The sequence below is a fragment of the Carcharhinus amblyrhynchos genome, chromosome 4 (genome assembly GCF_965287045.1).
Source record: "Carcharhinus amblyrhynchos chromosome 4, sCarAmb.v2.hapA, whole genome shotgun sequence".
NCBI classification, from domain to species: Eukaryota; Metazoa; Chordata; class Chondrichthyes; order Carcharhiniformes; family Carcharhinidae; genus Carcharhinus; species Carcharhinus amblyrhynchos.
The window spans coordinates 36,571,692-36,590,401 of NC_137327.1; the positions used below are offsets into that span (position 1 = coordinate 36,571,692).

The following is an 18,710-nucleotide window of genomic DNA, read 5'->3' on the forward strand; positions in this document are numbered from 1 at the left end:
CGTGCTTTACAAACTGAGTTCTTTTATCAGTTCAGTCTTCTGATCCCTTTTCAACGGGTCATGCATGTAGATCCAAGTTACTGATTCCTCCTGTGCGGTGATCAGGGCAGAGGAAATGGCAGGAAATGTACGTACTGCCATCTGATATAACTGTGCCAAACACATGGTTTCACTGCTGCACTCAGCTCCTGATTAAGATGTCGCTTTTTGATCCATTTTCAGTCTTATGAATGGCTATAAATCACACTAACTTAATTGTACTGTAGGCTTTTATTGCAGTTGAAAGCACAGATGGCCCAAAATGTAATGTTTGCTTTTATTTTGTTAAATTGAGCAGGGCAAGGGTGTCCTGGTTATTGAGTCATGTCAAAGGCAAAATGCAAAGAATCTGGAGCAACCCACTTCAAACAGACCCGGTGTTTGGAAGTTGAAATTCAGCCATTGGAAAATATTCTGACTCCACACACCATCTTATTTCCCAATAGCCACATAACCATATCAACAACCATCAATATGCTGACATAATCTGCTGCACACACCATTCATCCAAACGTGTAGCAATCTCAAAATGTAGGTGCCTATTTGAAAATAATCAAATTGCAATTAACCAGGGCACCCTGTTCCTGCCCAATTTAACAAAATGAAGGCAAACATTACGTTTTGGTTACCTATGCTCCTAATGGATGCAGAGTGTGGTACAAGTGACCAATCCTCTCATGTGAAATGCATTAGTGATTTGACTATAAAAAGTCTCTTTCTGCCTTCATTTTAAGAGTCATTGGGGAGACTGAGGAACAGCACTTGCTTATTCGGAGAGATCGTGCAGAGAAAATGGGTCAAATGGCCACCTCCTGCATCGTAAAAGTTGTGTGATTCAATTCTTAAGTCCATTGGCATGGTTTGCAAAGTTGAAAGGAGGTGAATGGGCTTGAATCCATGTTGCAAGCGCCTTTAGAGCACTGCTTGAGGGCCAAGGGAAAAGAAGTGATTCTTCAAAACCCAATGAGCTAAACCGTAAAACCCTTCCCCAGTCCCACTGTCTGTCTCATTGCCAATGCTAACATCTCGTTTAACAGAGTGAAATTGCTAAGTGGGTGGGTTATCACAAATTATCAACTTTGATATTTGAAACTGAAATTGACCAAATATACATGTTTAACCTACATACACATACACACCCACAAAAAATTATAGAATCCCTACAGTGCAGAAGGAGGCCATTCAGCCCATCAAGCCTGCACCAACCACAATCCCACCCAGGACCTTATTCCCATAACCTTATGCATTTACCCTAGCTAGTCCCCCTGAGACTTAGGGGCAATTTAGCATGGCCAATCCACCTAACCTGCAAGTCTTTGGAGTGTGGGAGGAAATCAGAGCACTCGGAGGAAGCCCACACAGATACGGTGAGAATGTGCAAACTCCACACAGACAGTGACCCAATCTGGGAATCAGACGCAGGCCCCTGGTGCTGTGAGGCAGCAGTGCTAACCATTGTGCCACCATGCCGCCCTTTAGAAAATTAATTCAAAGCTATTTATCTTATGGGATGTAAGTGTCGCTGGCAAGACCCCCACTTGTTGCTCCGCCTTCTTGAACCGTTATAATCCATATGGTGTAGGTCAACCCCACCTTCTAGAATTATTGTCATCCATATTGTGTAGGTCAAGCCTATCTTCTTGAACCATTGTAATCCATAGGGTGTAGGCCAACGCAGAGTGTCGTTTGGAAGGGAGTTTTAGGATTGTGGCTCAATAACAGTGAAAAAATAGCAATATAGTTCCAAGTCAGGAATGGTGTATGGTTTGGAGGGAACTTGCAGCTGGTGTTGTTACCATGTATATGTTGTCCTTACCCTTCTGGGTAATAGAGGTCACGGATTTGGAAGCTGTCATCGAAGGAGCCTCTTACTGTCCCAAGATGTGTTGGTTAGGTGGATTAGCCATGGGAAATGTGTGGGGTTACAGGGATAGGGCGGGGTAAGATACTGTATCAGAGATCAGTGCAGACCTGATGGGCCAAATGGCCTCTTCTGCATTGTAGGGATTCTATGATTTGATGACTAAGAATTTAATATGCATGGTGTGGGATCCGATGCCTGCCACCAAAACTGGTGGTCCAACCTCCAGATGCTCCCAACCCCACAGAGCAGTTAATTTCAGGACTTCCCTGAACTGGGCAGAAGCGCAAGTGACTGGCTGGCACTTCACCTTGACTGGCAGTGCCACCAGGGGTGATGGCTGCTGCCTGTAATTCATGTGGGCCTTCACCAGGATTCATCATGAGATCCTTGAGTGAGGTAAGTGGTGGAAGACTGGGGGCCACAGGGAGGGGGTCCACTGGCTAGGTGCTGAGAGGAGAGTACAAGGAGGTGGCTTTCATTAGAGCGACCGTTTTCTAATGTTGGGTCCCTCAGTCAAGCACTGAGTGCTTGTGTGAATGTGGAACCTCCCATACAAGGCTGCTAGCAAAATCAACACGTTCTCTTGGTCTACACATTTCAAACAACCTGCTCATCACGGGCTGAATGCCATTAGTGGTGGGATTTTCTTTTTCTCTTTCACCCTTCTGGCATAAACCCTGCTAGATGTCAAGTTTTCTTGAGCAGCAAGACAGCCTGGATGGTGGGCAGGTGTCGTCGTTTCCACCACCCCCCCCCCACCTCCCAACCAAGTGGTGGTGACCCCCTCCCAGCAGCCTGTTGAGCTCCAAGTCATTGCGGGTGGCGGGCGATGATATGGGTTGTCTTGTGCCAGGCTGTGTTGCCAGCCAGCTCGAGGACCTTGGTGTTCAGGTACTCTGGCACTACAGCCAGGTAGCCAGGGGCCGAGGCACCCACCTACTCACCATAGTGGCTCTTGCGCAGCAGCCAGTGGATGGAGAAGTAGGTCTTGGCCTTGGGCGCCCTTTACATTCACGTGAGTTTTACTGCGACCAACGTCACTTCCCTCCAGAACAAGTTTCCCTGCACAACAGCTGGAGAATGAATAATAATTCAATAATAATTCAGCTCCTTCCTCACGTCAGGCTAACTGGCCTCTTTCCCTCCTTTCTTAATTAGCAATGTCACATTGGTTAAATTCCAAACGCCCAGAACCATCCCAGAATCTAGAGAATTTTAGAAAGTCATAGCCGGAGAATCTCCTTTTGAACCCTAGGATGCAGGCCAGCAGGTCATACTGGTTTGTCGGATTTTAGCCTTTTTAATTTTCTCCAGTACTTTTTTTTTTCTCCTGATGTTAATTGCATTCATTTTCTCTGCTCTAGGCTACTCTATATTTCTGGTATCCAACTTTTGTCTTCCTAATGTAAAGACAGACCAAAATATTTGTTCAATATCTGGCTATATCCTTATTCCTCATAATGATTTCGCCGGCCTCTGTTCCTAAGGACTCACTGTTTACTTTTGCTACTCTCTTCCATGTTATAAACTTGTAAAAAGTTCTTACAATTTACTTTTATATTCCTGGCTAATTTGTTCCATTATGCTTTTTTCCCGATTTTTATCAACTTTTTGGTCACCCTTTGCTGGGTTCTAAAGCACACCCATTCTTCAGACTTCCTACTATTCTTTGCCACCTTATAAGCCTCTTTTAATGTAATATCAGCCATAACTCTTTGATCCTTCTTGGATCCTTCTTGCCGAGTTATTGTTTTCCAATGGGATAGGCTGTGTTTTACATAACTCCATTGGGTGCATTTCCAGTAAGGGGAAGGTTGGGGGGTTTGGGGGGGGGATCAGGCATGTACGAAAGATTGGGTGCCCACCTCACCCATCCACACCCAAACTCACCCCATAATGCAGGGATTGGGCAGACGCTGAAATTGGCGACCCGCCTGCCATATTTAAATAGGTGGTCAAGAGTCAATTGATCTTGACATCCATTTGCCCTGAGAAGGTGGGTTGCAACTTTAATATGAAGTAAACTGCAAGCCCAACTGCCATTCTGCTAAAGAAATTTAACTACTATTAATCTGGTTTGCCAAGCATCAGTGAACTTGATAACTCCCTCACATACCTTTAGACCCTGAGGAGCCCCCAACCCCCACTCTCCATGAGGACTCCAAAACTCACCCCAACCATTATCATCCACTCCCCAACCATCCAATGACGCCTCCAACCTTGGCCACAGATGATCCTATCTCTGTCCGTGGAGTGGGCAGCTGTCAGGGACCATATCCTTGATTGACTACAGGCCTAGCCTGTCCAGCAGACCGATCTCTGCTTGAGAAATTTTGGGGTCAGCTCTCTTTGTTCAAAAAAAATGTCCAATATCTCTTGGCAGTTGACTGGTGGTGGCATTAGTAGGGGAAGCAATGTTTATATGTTTGATGTGTGTTTAGGTAGCTCAGCAGTCCTCATTGTCTGCCACCTGGAAGGGGAATGCTCTGGATTTGGTGTAGTCTAGCGGTGAAGCTATGTTTGTTTCTTTGAAATCTGAACAGTTGAGTATAACCGCAGTCCTTGATGGTCCATACGGAATTGTACATTTGGTTTATAAGAGTACAGATTGGGAAGTGAGATAAGCGTTTATGTTCTGTGGCATTCTAGCAGTGGTCAGATTTTTGGGTCCAGGCCTGTGAAGGCAGAAGACATGTATTTTATTTTAAAGAGAAGTGAAGAAATGTTACTGCTTTTTACTTCTCTTAGATTACTGGCTACCTACAAGATTTCCCCGCATACTACAATTACCCTCTCACAGTGCTAACTGTGGCTGGAGTATGATTCCTCAGGAGTTAAGTATCTGCCCACTTACATTGATAACTGGAAAGAGTGCAAAGAAAATTTACAAAGATGTTGCCAGGACTAGTGAGCCTGAGCTACAGAGAGAGATTGGCCAGGCTAGGACTTTATTCTCTCTTCACAGATGTTACCTGACTTGCTGAGTATTTCCAGCATTTTCTGTTTTTATTTAGATTTGCCGCAGCTCCAGTGTTTGGTTTTTTTGATTGCTGTTTAAACATTACTGTTTAAGACAGACTTATCCAATCAGCGGGCCACAATGCAACCTGCAAAGCCCCTCCATATGGTCCCCAGAGCATCTGGCTAAAATGCCAGTAAAACGGGTCAGTGGATTTGCAGATTTCTGCAGGGAGTTGCTGTTCCAATCACAACTTGTTTCTCTCCTGCTTATCAGTAAGCCTGTCAGCAGCAAACCTGTGATTGGAAGAGCAGTGAACACTGGCATCTGTGAGTTTGTGGAGATAGAGAGGCTCTGGATCAGCAGGGCCTCTCCTCGCCACGCTTTCTCATGGCTCCACTCGCAATCCTCTGCTTCTCCACACCATCCCCTGGCTCTCTGCACTCCCTCGAAAGGCACTCATATTCAGGCGCCACAGGGGTTCGGGCCTTGTTCCGTGTCTTTCTCCTGCAGTCATCACACCTAAACCCTACCCAGGTCAGTGAGTGTATGCGTGTGGGAGGGAGAGGGGGGTGAGGGTGTATATGTGTGGGAGGGAGAGAGTGCGTGTATGTGTGTGGGAGAGATATGGGTGAGTTTGTATGTGTCATAAGGAGATAGATATGCATGTGTGTGATGGATGTGACTGTTTTTGAGAGAGGTGAGTGTGTCTGTGGGGCGGCAGGGGAGGAGTGAGGGATGAGTATGTGCATGAGAGAGAGAGAGAGATGGGTGTGTGTATGGGAATGGGTGAGTGGGATGGGAGGGAGTGGGCGTGGGGGAGTGTGTGCCTGGCTCACTCCCAGTCTCAGCATTTTTAATCACCCTCAGCTCCTTGAAACCAACAAGCGCTCTCACTGCCTCTCACAGTGGGTGAGGGTGAGTAACTGAACACCCCTGACTGGGGATGAGCTGGACAGACATGCGCTTATGCTTTTTAATGGTCATTTTTATTACTTAGTTCTTAAATTATCGATTTATTGTTATGTCATTTTATTTGCTCAGCAAGTTGTTTCTTTTTAAATGCCAGCTTCAGTTTTAAATTCATGTGTAACATTGTGCCAAACTTTACCTTTCCAAAAGTTTGCTCCCCCACCCCCCACCGAGCCTCCCAAGAGTCTGAGAAAAATTGGAATATAGCCCCGGTGGAAAAAGGTTGGATACGCCTGCTTTAAAGAAAACCTCTCTATTTAAAAAAAATCATAATGAAGGTAACTCTGGGTTTTGTCTTGCAGGGATCAGCTGGTGAATTTAGCAGAGAAGGATATAATGAAGAACATTATCCTTTAGAAGGTAACTACTGCACTTTGTAAGAAGAAATAGTTCTAGTTTTTTTTCCATGCTTGTATTGCATTGCTCACCCAGTTAGTCAGTTGGTCGCTACCTGCTTCAAGTGCTCTGAATATTACAGTTAATTCACAAACTTTTCAGAGCTGTTGCAGGGAATTGCAATTTCTTCCTCATGATTTACTTTGCAGGAAAGTTGAAATAGGTGCAAGAATTGATATACCAAGGATGTCTCTGTTAGGGGCAGTGGTACACGTTCTGTATCACATGATTAACACTGTAAGGCAGTCCTTTAGGTCACTGCTGGTAAAGGAATTTGGGCTAAACTGAAACTCTCTGCTATCAACTCAGTCTTCATCTCTATCATCTGCTCCATTATTGAACATATACTTTCCTACAACATAACCATAATAATGATTATAAACGCCAATATCCTGGTTATACGTCTATTTCAATAATGCACAGGGAATAAATTCTATTTCTACATAATGCTGTTTTCTTCAATTTAGAAAGCATTAAGAGACTCTGCAGTAAACATTTTTGTAAGAATATTTTACCTCAATTCTTAAGAGTATTGTCTTAGTCTGTTAGCTATTAAGTGATATTGACAGCTGTCTAGATGAATTTGCATTTTATTAATTGATTGAGTGATTAGTGTTTATTAAATTTGACATTACAATGTCACTCACTTTTACTAAGCTGAAGAACTTGTGTTGAATGTTCAGTATTACTAAGCATAGGATTTCATTATCGTAATGACTTTGTTTTGATTGATGTATCTCTACGGTTACCTTTACCTTTTATATCATTGAGTCAACATTTCAGCAGTAATCTATCTAGAAGTGAAGACTTTAATGTGCTTTTAGCCCCAATATATTCAGCACTCAGATCTTTTACTGCACGGAACTGTAGTTTCATTGTGATATTAAAAGGACCTTTGCAAACAGTTTTATTGTGCGGAGAGGAACTACGTGCTCTAATGTACTGATGGACACATGTTCATCTGGTTGAGCAAAAGCTGACTAACCACTTCTAAATAAATTGTGCATTCCCCAAAAAGGCTCACCGTTCAAGAAAATTGCTGATATGTGAAAACAAGCGATTATATTCTTCCTATCTTCATCAATATCAACCTGGCTTCCTTCGACTCTGCAACCAAACTAGACGGCTAATCTTCAGTGCTTTCCCATTGAAGCTGGCGCCCTTTCCCTGTCTTCTTTCCCTCTCCATATTGTCGTTATATCCTAAAATACATTCTTTCACTCCTCACTTTCTCTCGGTTACTGCTGACAATTTCCACCTTTCCCAATCCCAAAGTGAAAATCCCAGATCCTCCATAATTCATACCCCACCATATTGCAAAGTGCTACTATTGCTTTCCCACCTCTTCATTATCATCCATTAAGCTGTTTGTCATTGTTGTTGATTTTATTTTCTCTCCTCTCCCTCACTCCAACCATTTTGCCCCTGTATTCACTGCCATCTGTTCTGCTTCCCCTTTCACTGCTGTGCGCCCTCACCATGTCATACATTCTCTCCTACTGCCACCATGCATTCTGCTCTCCCTATGCTCTGGTTCTTATACTTTCTCTCCCCTCCTAATACAGCAACCCGTTGCTCTTCATAATCACATTTCCAGCATTTAATGGCAAGATTGCCAACACTACCTATTTGAGCCAAGAACTGTCTGTTTCTCTGATTTGGGGTAACCAAATCTGGTATACTGACCAAGTCGCCAAAACACTGACAGTGGCACATATGAGGAAAAAGACTGGTATCATATTTCAGAAAGAGGAAGTGCATAAACGGATGCAAACTGTCCCTTTGTATGCAACCTACATTTTCCAATTTAGTTTGGAGAGATGGAAAGAGACACAAATAGCTATAAGAAAAAAAACACCGCCCCGACATTTGTACTTCTGGGAATGGCTGTATGAAGCCTAAGTATTAAAAGTGCTTATTCTTCCTATTTAAGGTTTAGGTTTATTAAATTTCCTCCTTGTTCCTTTACGTGAATGTATTTTCTCTATTTTTGTCACTGACTGAGTCTATAGCTGGTGCAGGCAGTGACGAGAAACCGCTTATCTCCTGGAACCATAGAGAAGTGCTACTCAGCCCCTTGAATCCCCTTCCACCCATTCTCAGGCATTAGTTTTCCCTGAGTGTATGCTCAACTCGAAGCAAACATCCTCAAAGCAAGTACCTGGGGCAGCACAGTGACACAGTGGTTAGCACCGCTGCCTCACAGCGCCAGGGATCCTGATTTGATTCCTGGCTTGGGTCACTGTCTGTGTGGAGTTTGCATGTTCTCCCCATGTCTGCATGGGATTCCTCCAGGTGCTCCGGTTTCCTCCCACAGTCTGAAAGACGAGCTGGATAGTTGCATTGGCCATGCTAAATTCTCCCTCAGTGTATCCAGACAGGCGCCAGAGTGTGGCGACTAGGGGATTCATTGCAGTGTTAATGTGTGCCTACTTGTGACACTAATAAATAAACTTAAACAACAACAAAAATAGATTTTTGGCATAGCCCGCAACCACTGTTGGGCTTGTAAAGTTTAATTTGAAGGTCCTGAAATTGTAACTTAAGTATTGACCAAACAGCTTGCTGAAGTTCATCTGGTGTAGGTAGATTCTGCAGCTGTCACCAGTCATCTCTATTACACTCGGGGTGATACATGGGCAAACAGATGGAGTATTCCACTAGTGGATCTTTCCAGACTCCGCCAAAATGTACGGAATCCATATTATAGACTTTAATGGGTTGAGCGGTTGTGTTAGTTGTAGATCTCAAGGGAAGAAAGCTGGCTTTCAGTAAAGGTCAGGATGGTTTTTTTTAACATGGGGAAAGGCAACTAATTATTGCTTAAATAAACATTTGAATTACATATCCATTGGCTCATCTATCAACGTTTGGAGATTCCTTTTATATTTTCCCAGATTAGAGATAGTCAAAAGGCTTGGATTGTGAGACATCTGCAAAGGCCAAGTTCTGCATACCTGAAGGACTAACTGCCATTAATGATGTTGCTAAGTATAGCCATTCACTATAACACTCCCAATATATCCTAACATAAAATCTGTAACACTAAAAATAATCCAAAACTGTTGACAAACAGTACTTTTAATGATAGCTTTTTGTATTTCTCCCAAAACCTATTATTGGGAAGGTCGACAGCATTATTAGGAACTCTGTGGTCTTCAAGCGAGGAGTGAAAATGGCTAAGAAACATTCCAGCGTATATGACAAAAACCCAGGACAAGCAAATAAATGCAAATATTAAACTGTTCAAGGTTTATACTCATTTCAAAAAGGAATCTGAGTATTGAAATGTAAAAGCACTTTAGCATGGGTCAAGTTAGCCGCGTCATTGCCATATAGCCTAAGGATTGCTGTATCTTGATCTAACTGTTATTAAACTTGGACAATCTATTTAATCCGTGCTAGAATAGAAGTTCTAAATCTGAATAGATTTAATTAACTATACAAAGTTGATCAATTGCAAATTCAATACGGGGTGAAATGGATGAATGGCAATGGTGCAAAACAGGTGGATAATGGATTGGCAGCAATGGCTGGAAAAGTGTTGGGGATGAGGGGGGAATCATAATGGGGCACAGTACAGCACAAGCTGGGAACTTGGTCATTTTACTTCTGCTGTTGATAATTTTCAACCCCATTCATTCAAACACCAAGGCCACAATTTTGAAAACTTCGAGGCACATTTGTTCTGTTAGAGGAAAGTTGTGAATAGTCATGCTAGGTACAATTCATAATGGTTAGCACTGCTGCCTCACAGTGCCAGGGACCCGGGTTCGATTCCTGGGTCACTGTCTCTAGGAGTCTGCAAGTTCTTCCCGACTCCACGTCGGTTTCCTCTGAGTGCTCCCACAGCGTGAAAGACGCGCTGGTTGGATGCATTGACCATGCTAAATTCTCCAACAGTTCTTCCAAACACGTGCCGGAGTGTAGTGATTAGGGGATTTTTCAGAGTAACTTCATTGCAGTGTTAATGTAAGCCGACTTGTGGCACTAATAGATAAGTTAAATAAAACTCTTAAAATTGTCTGGCTATTTTAAAACTACGTGTCAAAATAATGTTAACCGCTATAGCAATTTGAGGTTGGGACAGTTCAAAATTGAACTGCAAGCTACAACATTCAGCCACAGAAGGAGGATATTATTGTGAAATGATGAAAATATTACCTATGACTCTTAACAATTTAGAACACTGCCATAGTCACTAAATCAAGAGAAAACTAGGAACGCTACTTGAAGTTTTAATATTTAAGGTTATTTATTAATGTCACAAGTAGACTTACATTAACACTGCAAAGAAGTTATTGTGAAAATCCCCTAGTCCCCACAACCCGGTACCTGTTTGGGTACACTGAGGGAGAATTTAGCGTGGCCAATGCACCCAACCAGCATGTATTTTAGATTGCGGGAGGAAACCAGAACACCCGGAGGAAACCCGCGCAGACGTGAGCAGATGTGCAGATTTCACATGGGAATCAAACCCAAGTCCCTGGCACCATGAGGCGGCAGTGCTGCTATTCATTTTCCAGGTGAGGGCATTATTAATTTGCTGATAAATTTATATACAATAATAGTGCCATAAGTAAGTTGACCTCCACTATTCCTCGCACAGGATAAAGTTGATCCACTTAATTTGCCAGAAATACACATTCTGGAATTACAAAATGGCATATACCAGGATTATTCATTGGAATCCGTGAGTTTTTTTGGAAAAATGTTTGTAAAGTAAAAATTTTTTATTTGGTAATTAAACCATTTGGGTGAAAATGACTTCAGTGTATTTTATATTTGATGTTTATCTTTAACCTGAGAAATAATCCACCTCTGAAACTTTGATGAATTTTCTATCTTTGGATCTGTATGCTATGTCTGGGATGTTGGCAGTGTACTGCAGTCGGAGGAAATGTTTGTAAAGAATCAGCCTGACTTCATTTGATAGTATAAGGGACGGTAACTAATAGGGCAGTAATATTGGATGCCATGTGTTGCTGTGAAAGTTTTTGAGCTTCACAGTGATGCAGAATATGTGGTTCAACTGCAGCCAAACTGGCATGAGTTTGGTGTTTGACTTCAAGTGTGAGACCATTTCCAGGAGGTAGTTGCACATAACTTTATTCATAGCAGCTGTGCACAATAGCTAGCAGTATGAAATAAAATGCTTCAAAAATAAAAAAAAGTTTAAAATCTCACAATCATCAAAGCTTTTAAAGTCAATAAAAAGTGAAAAGAACAGTTGGCTCTTTTGGTAATAAAAAATATCCCAAGTCTGTATATGTGTGTTTCAACTACTCCAGATGCAGATTGGAGTTTTCTCCTGACTATGGACAAATACACAACTGGCAGTATGCAGTATGACTTTGACCGCTGCAAGCCAGCAGCACAAATTGTTTACCAGTCTCGGACAGTACCTGCAGCATAACTGCAAGATAATGCAGAAAATTCCATCATCTTCTCACGCCAAATCTGATCCACAGTGCGTTTGAGAATTTGTCAAGCTGGTGGAGGAAGATGATAACAGTTTAGCTGAAATATAGTCTGGTTGGAATGAGAAGTATGTGTTCTGATTTATACAAGCTACCCTTCATCAAATTGAGAACCTGTATTAACCAATGGCGGCATGGTGGCACAGTGACTGGCCCTGCTGTCTTACAGTGCCAAGGACCCTGGTTCAATTCTCAGCTTGGATTACTGTCTGTGCAAAGTCTGCATGCTCTCCCCATGTCTGTGTGGGTTTCCTCTGGTTAATTTGGTCTTCTCCCACAGTGCAAAGGCTAGGTGCATTGGCCATGTTAAATTCTCCCTCAGTGTACCTGAACAGATGCTGGAGTGTGGCAACTAGGGGATTTTCACGGTAATTTCATTGCAGTGTTAATGTAAGCCTACTTTTGACACTAATAAATAAGTAACCAATTCGTAAATGAAAAGAATGCTGCTACAGATTATTCTCTAGGTTATGTTATTAGATAACAACCCTCCAATGATAACATGTACTGCTGGCTGGTATAATCACACATATTAGGCAACATGTCAGTAATAGTCATTGTACTTGTATCTTTTATGTTAAGGGATATGAATTCCTTAACTTCAGCACTGAAATCTTGTTCACAAGAAACACTCCTCTTATCTCGGGTTTTGAACATTTACTGGGAAACTACGACTGCTGTCCTTTTTGAAATAAAAACGCACGCTGTAGAATGAATTATGCTTGAATAAAACTTTACCGTTAGTTATTTAAAAGCTTAATACCATCCTTTTTATGGTCTTGCACGGCAGAGAGGCCTGAATTAAAGATTTATTTGGCGAGAAATTTGTACATTAGTGGTCCTTTTGAACTGTAGAATGAACAAAGTAAACATCAAAGGATTGAGCTACGTGAGCAGATGTTGACTCAATGAAACCCCAGCTTAAAGGTTACGACTCCTACCCAGTGTTGGGTTTAATATATATAATGTGGAAAGAAACTGTTTAACTCTTATTGCCTGGTATATCCAGCATCTATATTTGGTGTGGAGTGGGGAAGGTGAAGAGAGAGGGGACTTATTGCAGCTTTTCTTAAGTTGCTCTTTCGTAGTCATGCAGATTTTTTTCACTTCTGTCCATATCAATCACACACGACCATGACTGACATTAGTGGTGCTCTATGATCAACGAATTGTTGGGCTGTTTTTGCAGGCTGGAGCTCACCCAACTTTGCTTTAAAGTGCTCTTTACAGTAGTCTGCATGTGAACTGATGTCAGCTCCCAGTGTATTAGAGCAGCTTAGTTTAAACTGCAAAACATGTGCTGTCTAATTGGAAGTTCAGTCAAGTTGTGAGGCTGTTCTTAAATTCCTGCCTCAGTCTTTGAAATTATAACAGTCTGGTTTGGAGCACAGCATGCTCTGTGGCTGGTGTCATTCCTTTTGTAACAGTTTTGTTTGTTTTTAAATATAGTAATTTCTTTCTGTACACATGGTCAGAACCTGACCAGAGCTGCAGGCTTCAAGAACGTTATACTATAAACAGCAGGCAATACTTTCATCTTAAGAGGAATTTTAAGTAGCTGGTTGATGGCATTACTGTGCAGAATTTGATTTTTTTAATATAACATTGACAGTAACATTTTAAACAAGCCCATGTTGCAAACTAAAGATCTTACATTACAGAAAGAATAATACATTTCATCCACTGTAATAACTGAGCAAAACCCTTTTGTTAAAAAGTGAACACATGTCTGAAGGTATTTTAAATTGTGATTTTGAATTATTATAAATGTTTGGATTAAGGGTTTGTGGGACTCTGAATTTCACAGTGCTATCCCTAATAACCCCCACAAAACACTTACATTTTAAATGTTTTGCTAAAATCACTGCATTAAACTTTGTGATATTTGACAGTCTACCAACTGCAATTTTCTACTAACCAGAATTTCTGTTTGTTTTTTGACTGGGGATGTCACTTCCTGGTGCTAGCCCTTTTAGTCCCATTCTCTCACAACTGCTGAACATTGCGAAGTTCCTTGGTGGTTATCATCCATGGCCTGCCTTTGCTCGTGTCTCAACCTCCCACTGTCCTGCAGCACCATGTTCCCTTGGCACCACTCACCAGATATGCATGCTCCCACACCTTTTGTTAGGCCCCAGTGCCATCACAAGATCAGTAAGAAGTCTCACAACACCAGATTAAAGTCCAACAGGTTTATTTGTAGCAAACGCCACTAGCTTTTGGAACTGGCTGTTCCTTCGTCAAGTGGGTGGGAGTTCTGATCACAAACAGGTCATATAAAGACACAAACTCAATTTACATGAATAATGATTGGAATGTGAGTCTTTACAGCTAATCAGGTCTTAAAGATACAGACAGTGATTAGCTGTAAAGATTCACATTCCATTCGTTATTCATGTAAATTGAGTTTGTGTCTTTATACGCCCTATTTGTGATTAGAACTCCCACCCACTTGATGAAGGAACAGCCAGTTCCGAAAGCTAGTGGCATTTGCTACAAATAAACCTGTTGGACTTTAATCTGGTGTTGTGAGACTTCTTACTGTGTTTACCCCAGTCCAACGCCAGCATCTCCACATCATCACAAGATCAGCCAGGCTCAGTTGCAAAAGCATTTTTGATTAAACAACAGTAACAATTCCTCATGCATGCTGGTTGATAGAAATGTTGCTATATTAAGTATCATCAAAATAAATTGTCCATGCAAATCCGCACTTAATACACAAATAGGATCCAAATTCATCATTAACAAAAACCCATTGTAGCTACAAATGAATGGGAATTTTAACTCTTAACGTCTGTATGATTAAAGGAAAACAATTGGGCTTCATTCCAGAGTCAAATTGATCATGTCTGTCCACACTCTGTACAGGATGCCCAAGGCTTGCTTGTGTGAAGCCAGATAAAGATAGTGTCAAAGCGAGGCGACTTCTTGCAAACTGTACGCAGCATATCCTCTAATTTTATCTTTTATTCTCGTTCTATACTTGTAAAACTCAATTCTGACTCTTTTATGACCGTAACAGTACAGTCTGCAATCTCTCCTTCTCTATGAATGGTGTGCTTTGTCTGTGTAGCACAAGAAGCAATACTTTTCACTGTATGCTAATACATGTGATAATAATAAATCAAATCAAAAGTGAGGCACAATCACTGTACCCTTATTAATACAAGTATGTTTTTAATGTATTCAAAAGTTTTTAAACCCTGATGGTGTTGATTTTTTTTCTTGTTTAATTTCTTCTTGTATTTAAATTCACAACAGTAATGTGACAAAGCTTTAAGTAACCCAAAAAGGCACGCTGGGAGTGATTTCCTTTTAGCTTTGGAGATGGGTGGGGAAAATCTTCTTTGATCTTCAAAACAAAGTTCACCCTTTCTGGCTAACATAAAAACAGTGTTTAAATTTTAACTTAATGAATTAGTTACTTCATTTAATTCTGTCTGATCTACAGCCAAAATGCAGTTTCTTAGCATGAGAATAGAGCATCAAAGAGTTTCAAGCGAATATGGCCAAATAAAGCGTTTAATTTGGCAGTTGCTACCTAATGGGATAAACAGGATAATACATAGTTGGCAGTACAAACTTAGAGGGATCCAGCTCTGCAGTGCTTGTACATATCTTGGACCTTTAAACCAGTTAAGAAGGATCAACATGTGCACGATTTTGCTGCCGTTACAAAAATCTAGCCTTTGTTGCTTATTGAAATTATGTATTTTAATGGAACAGGGGAATCGTGGCCAGTTTAATTGATCAACAGAGATACAGCTGGTAAAACTCTGATTAGTACATTTACTCTCATTAAATTTGCTGTAATGTCAGGAAGCCAATGCCATATAAATCAGCATCAGAACCAAGAATAATGAACTAATTAGCTCTCTCTTAGTTAAGTTTTGCATTGCACCATAAGGGGTTAGTTCTAACTGTATGCTAATATGCTAATCTGGTACTGTGTACATCATCCTAGGAAGTGATGGTAACATCACATTGTTTGCTCTCACTCGCTTTTCCTCGTGTAACCTAACGTAAAATGTGTCCTAATAAAGTTCCTGTTTTACATACTTCTCTGCAGGGTCAATAAATACTTTGTATTAGTCTGACTCTAACAATACCAAGAATATAATGGGGAGGCAGTGGTATTATTGCTGAATTATTAGGGTGGCATGGTGGCACAGTGGTTAGCACTGCTGCCTCACAGCACCAGGGACCCGGGTTCAAGTCTGGCCTCGGGTCACTGTCTGTGTGAAGTTTGTACTTGCATGGGTTTACTCTGGGTGCTCTAGTTTCCTTCCATGTTCCAAAAATGTGGAGGATAGGTGGATTGGCCATGCTAAACTAACCGTAGTGTCAGGAGGACTAGCAGGGTAGGGTTACAGGAATAGGGCATGGGTGGCATTGTGGTCAGTGCAGGCACGATGGGCCAAATGGCCTTCTTCTGCACTGTAGAGATTCTATGATAATATATATTAGTCCTTCTACTAGACTACTTGAATTGAATTAAACTAGTAGCAGTGTTCTTGCATTTACACTAGTAGATAATAAAAACCTCCAGATTTAGCTTCATTCTGAATAAAGGGTTTCACAGAACTTGTAGCTACTGGTTTAGTGATATGCATGAAGAGTTTTTGACATGCCCAGTAAGTTTATATTGTAACTGGATTCTACCAAAGAACGTTTGAACATTATTATTGTCACTGGATACAATAAATCCAGTTCCCACACTGGTAATGAAGGGACTTGGTCTTGAGACAGAAGCATGTGCAAGCCAACTTGAAGTTTGCTATTGGATTTTGGATTCAGTAAGTAATATTTTATCTTTATAAGTTGGCTAAAATTCAACCTTTTCGAATACAGCATCAAGCAATCTTGATGGAAAAACTTATCTGGTTGCCTGTAGACCTTGGATGGAGTCAGATTTTTTTGAAAGTAATTTGGGTTTGAATTAGTTCATGAAATACAGTACCAAGTTAGAATTAACTTTGAGGTTTTTTTTTAACCCCTTTTCAAATTCTTTGCATCCTCCCTCTTAATCTAGATTTAATTACACTTCCCCTAAAAACTGGTACATGATTGAGAGCAGAATAATTCAGCTGATGAAGAACTCTCGCCCCACACATAGGTAGTTCATGAAATCCAACAGCGTGGACATAAATAGTCTAGACCAGTTTAGTACTGGACTCGTAAATGTATGCAAGATGCAAAGCCTGGCTGTGTACAGCATATCACAGTGTGATGCTAGCACAAGAGCTTATTACTGAGTTGGAGAAAGACTGCATCCAATTTGGGAAAATTATGTTTACTTTGCAAATTTATTCAAATTTATCAATTTTTATTTATTTGTTTACTCAATCTTCTCTGGTATCTCAAGCTTAATTTGTAATAGAATTGCCTGTGTTTTTAGATCAGTGGAATGGTATTTTTAACAAAATCAGTGTTGTATATTTTATTGAAGATATTAGCCATGTGTTGATTTCATTTTGTGGACTGGGAGTACACACGAACTCTGAGGGTGCATTATACTGTTGACCAGAGAACTGGTTGATTCCGTTTGATCCCAATCAAATTGTGCGAGGAAAGGGAGTTTTGCTTAAGTGCATGCAAAGAACTCTACTTTTGATGGTTTTAAAGTGAGGGATGAAATCACTTGCCTTTGCAACTCACTTAAAATGACTCCACGTGAGTTTATAACATGCCCAGAAGGATCGACAGGAGTTAGGCAGCATGCAGCGTAACTTCAAGTGGCATCGTATTGCATTGCTTCTCTTCATTTCACAGCAATGCAACAGTACAACCGCACCCTAAGTCACAAATCAATGGGAATCTAATGAAAAACCAGAATGCCTTTAAAACATCAGATTTCCATATAATTAATTACTTTCATGCTCCCGATATATTTCTGAACTCCTGTTGTGCAATTCCTTTTCTTTCGTAGCTGTCTTCCTTTGATAAGGTTTCAGTGAGGATTAAATGAAACTAGTATAAAATGGGATATGGTTTATTTCCATATTTGTGTGATTAACTGGATTACACAGCTAGTTTTAAAAACTAGCTTGGGGAGAAGGTTTAATGCATCATTGCAAAAAGTGGAGTTTTAATCATCAGATGCCTGTTGTGAAATTTAGCAATTTTCTGTCAAGTTTTCATTTGAAGTAATTTCTATATACTAATCACCATTGAATTATTAAAGCGGACAGCAAGTAACAATTATTATACACATTAATGTAATAGTGTTTGAAAGAGGGTTTGTTGTAATTTCTTCCATCTGTACACTTGTCTACATATCTACCAAGTATCACAAGTCAACATATCTGTGATGTTGACGACAAAAACAATCATACTTCTAAGATTGCTTTTTGTTTCAAAAAAAACGTAAAGGCTTTTTTGGGAGCCATTGTTGAAAATTCTATATTGCACTTTCATAGAATCCCAACAGTGCAGAAGGAGGTCACTTGGCCCATCAAATCTGCACCGACGTACTGAAAGAGCAAACCCACCATCCTCTGCCCATCCCTGCAACGCCATGCATCCACCATGGCCAGTCCACCCAACCTACCTATCCTTGGTCACCAAGGGGTAATTTAGCATGGCACATCTTTGGACTGTGGCTACCTCAGTAGGGTGAATGGAGCTTGTATTCTACCCCACTCGGGTTTGCAATCTCAGATCACCAGATTGAATGTCACGCAGCTTGGCACATTTTACTACATTAAAGATGCTATATAAATGCAAGTTATTGTTAATTGTGTTGATTTATTAGAATAGAAAAGGAAGATTAAAAGAGCTGTAAAGATGACTGTTTTGGTGGTAAGAAGCTAGCAAAGTAGCGAGGGGCCAATATTGGTAATTGTCTGTATGGGAAAAGCAATCTGTGTTATTCCAAGTGTGGAAAAGAAGTTGTGGTAAATTTAATGAAATTAAAAAGTTATGACTTTATAGCTACAAATTTTGTATAGGAACAACTGCTAATGCCAAGGATCAATGATCAAGATTTTGCACTGGC

The 18,710-nt window shown here is 40.9% G+C and overlaps 1 protein-coding gene across 2 annotated transcripts in view; it reads left to right on the forward strand.

Moving 5' to 3' along the window:
• The window catches only part of nkd1 (NKD inhibitor of WNT signaling pathway 1), a 104,683-nt gene that overhangs the window by 51,104 nt on the left and 34,869 nt on the right, over window positions 1-18,710 (forward strand). For both annotated transcript variants that reach the window (XM_080186982.1, XM_080186981.1), the window contains exon 4: window positions 6,137-6,194. In XM_080186982.1, coding sequence (XP_080043108.1) covers window positions 6,137-6,194 — 58 coding nt within the window. The remainder of the gene's footprint in view (window positions 1-6,136; window positions 6,195-18,710) is intronic.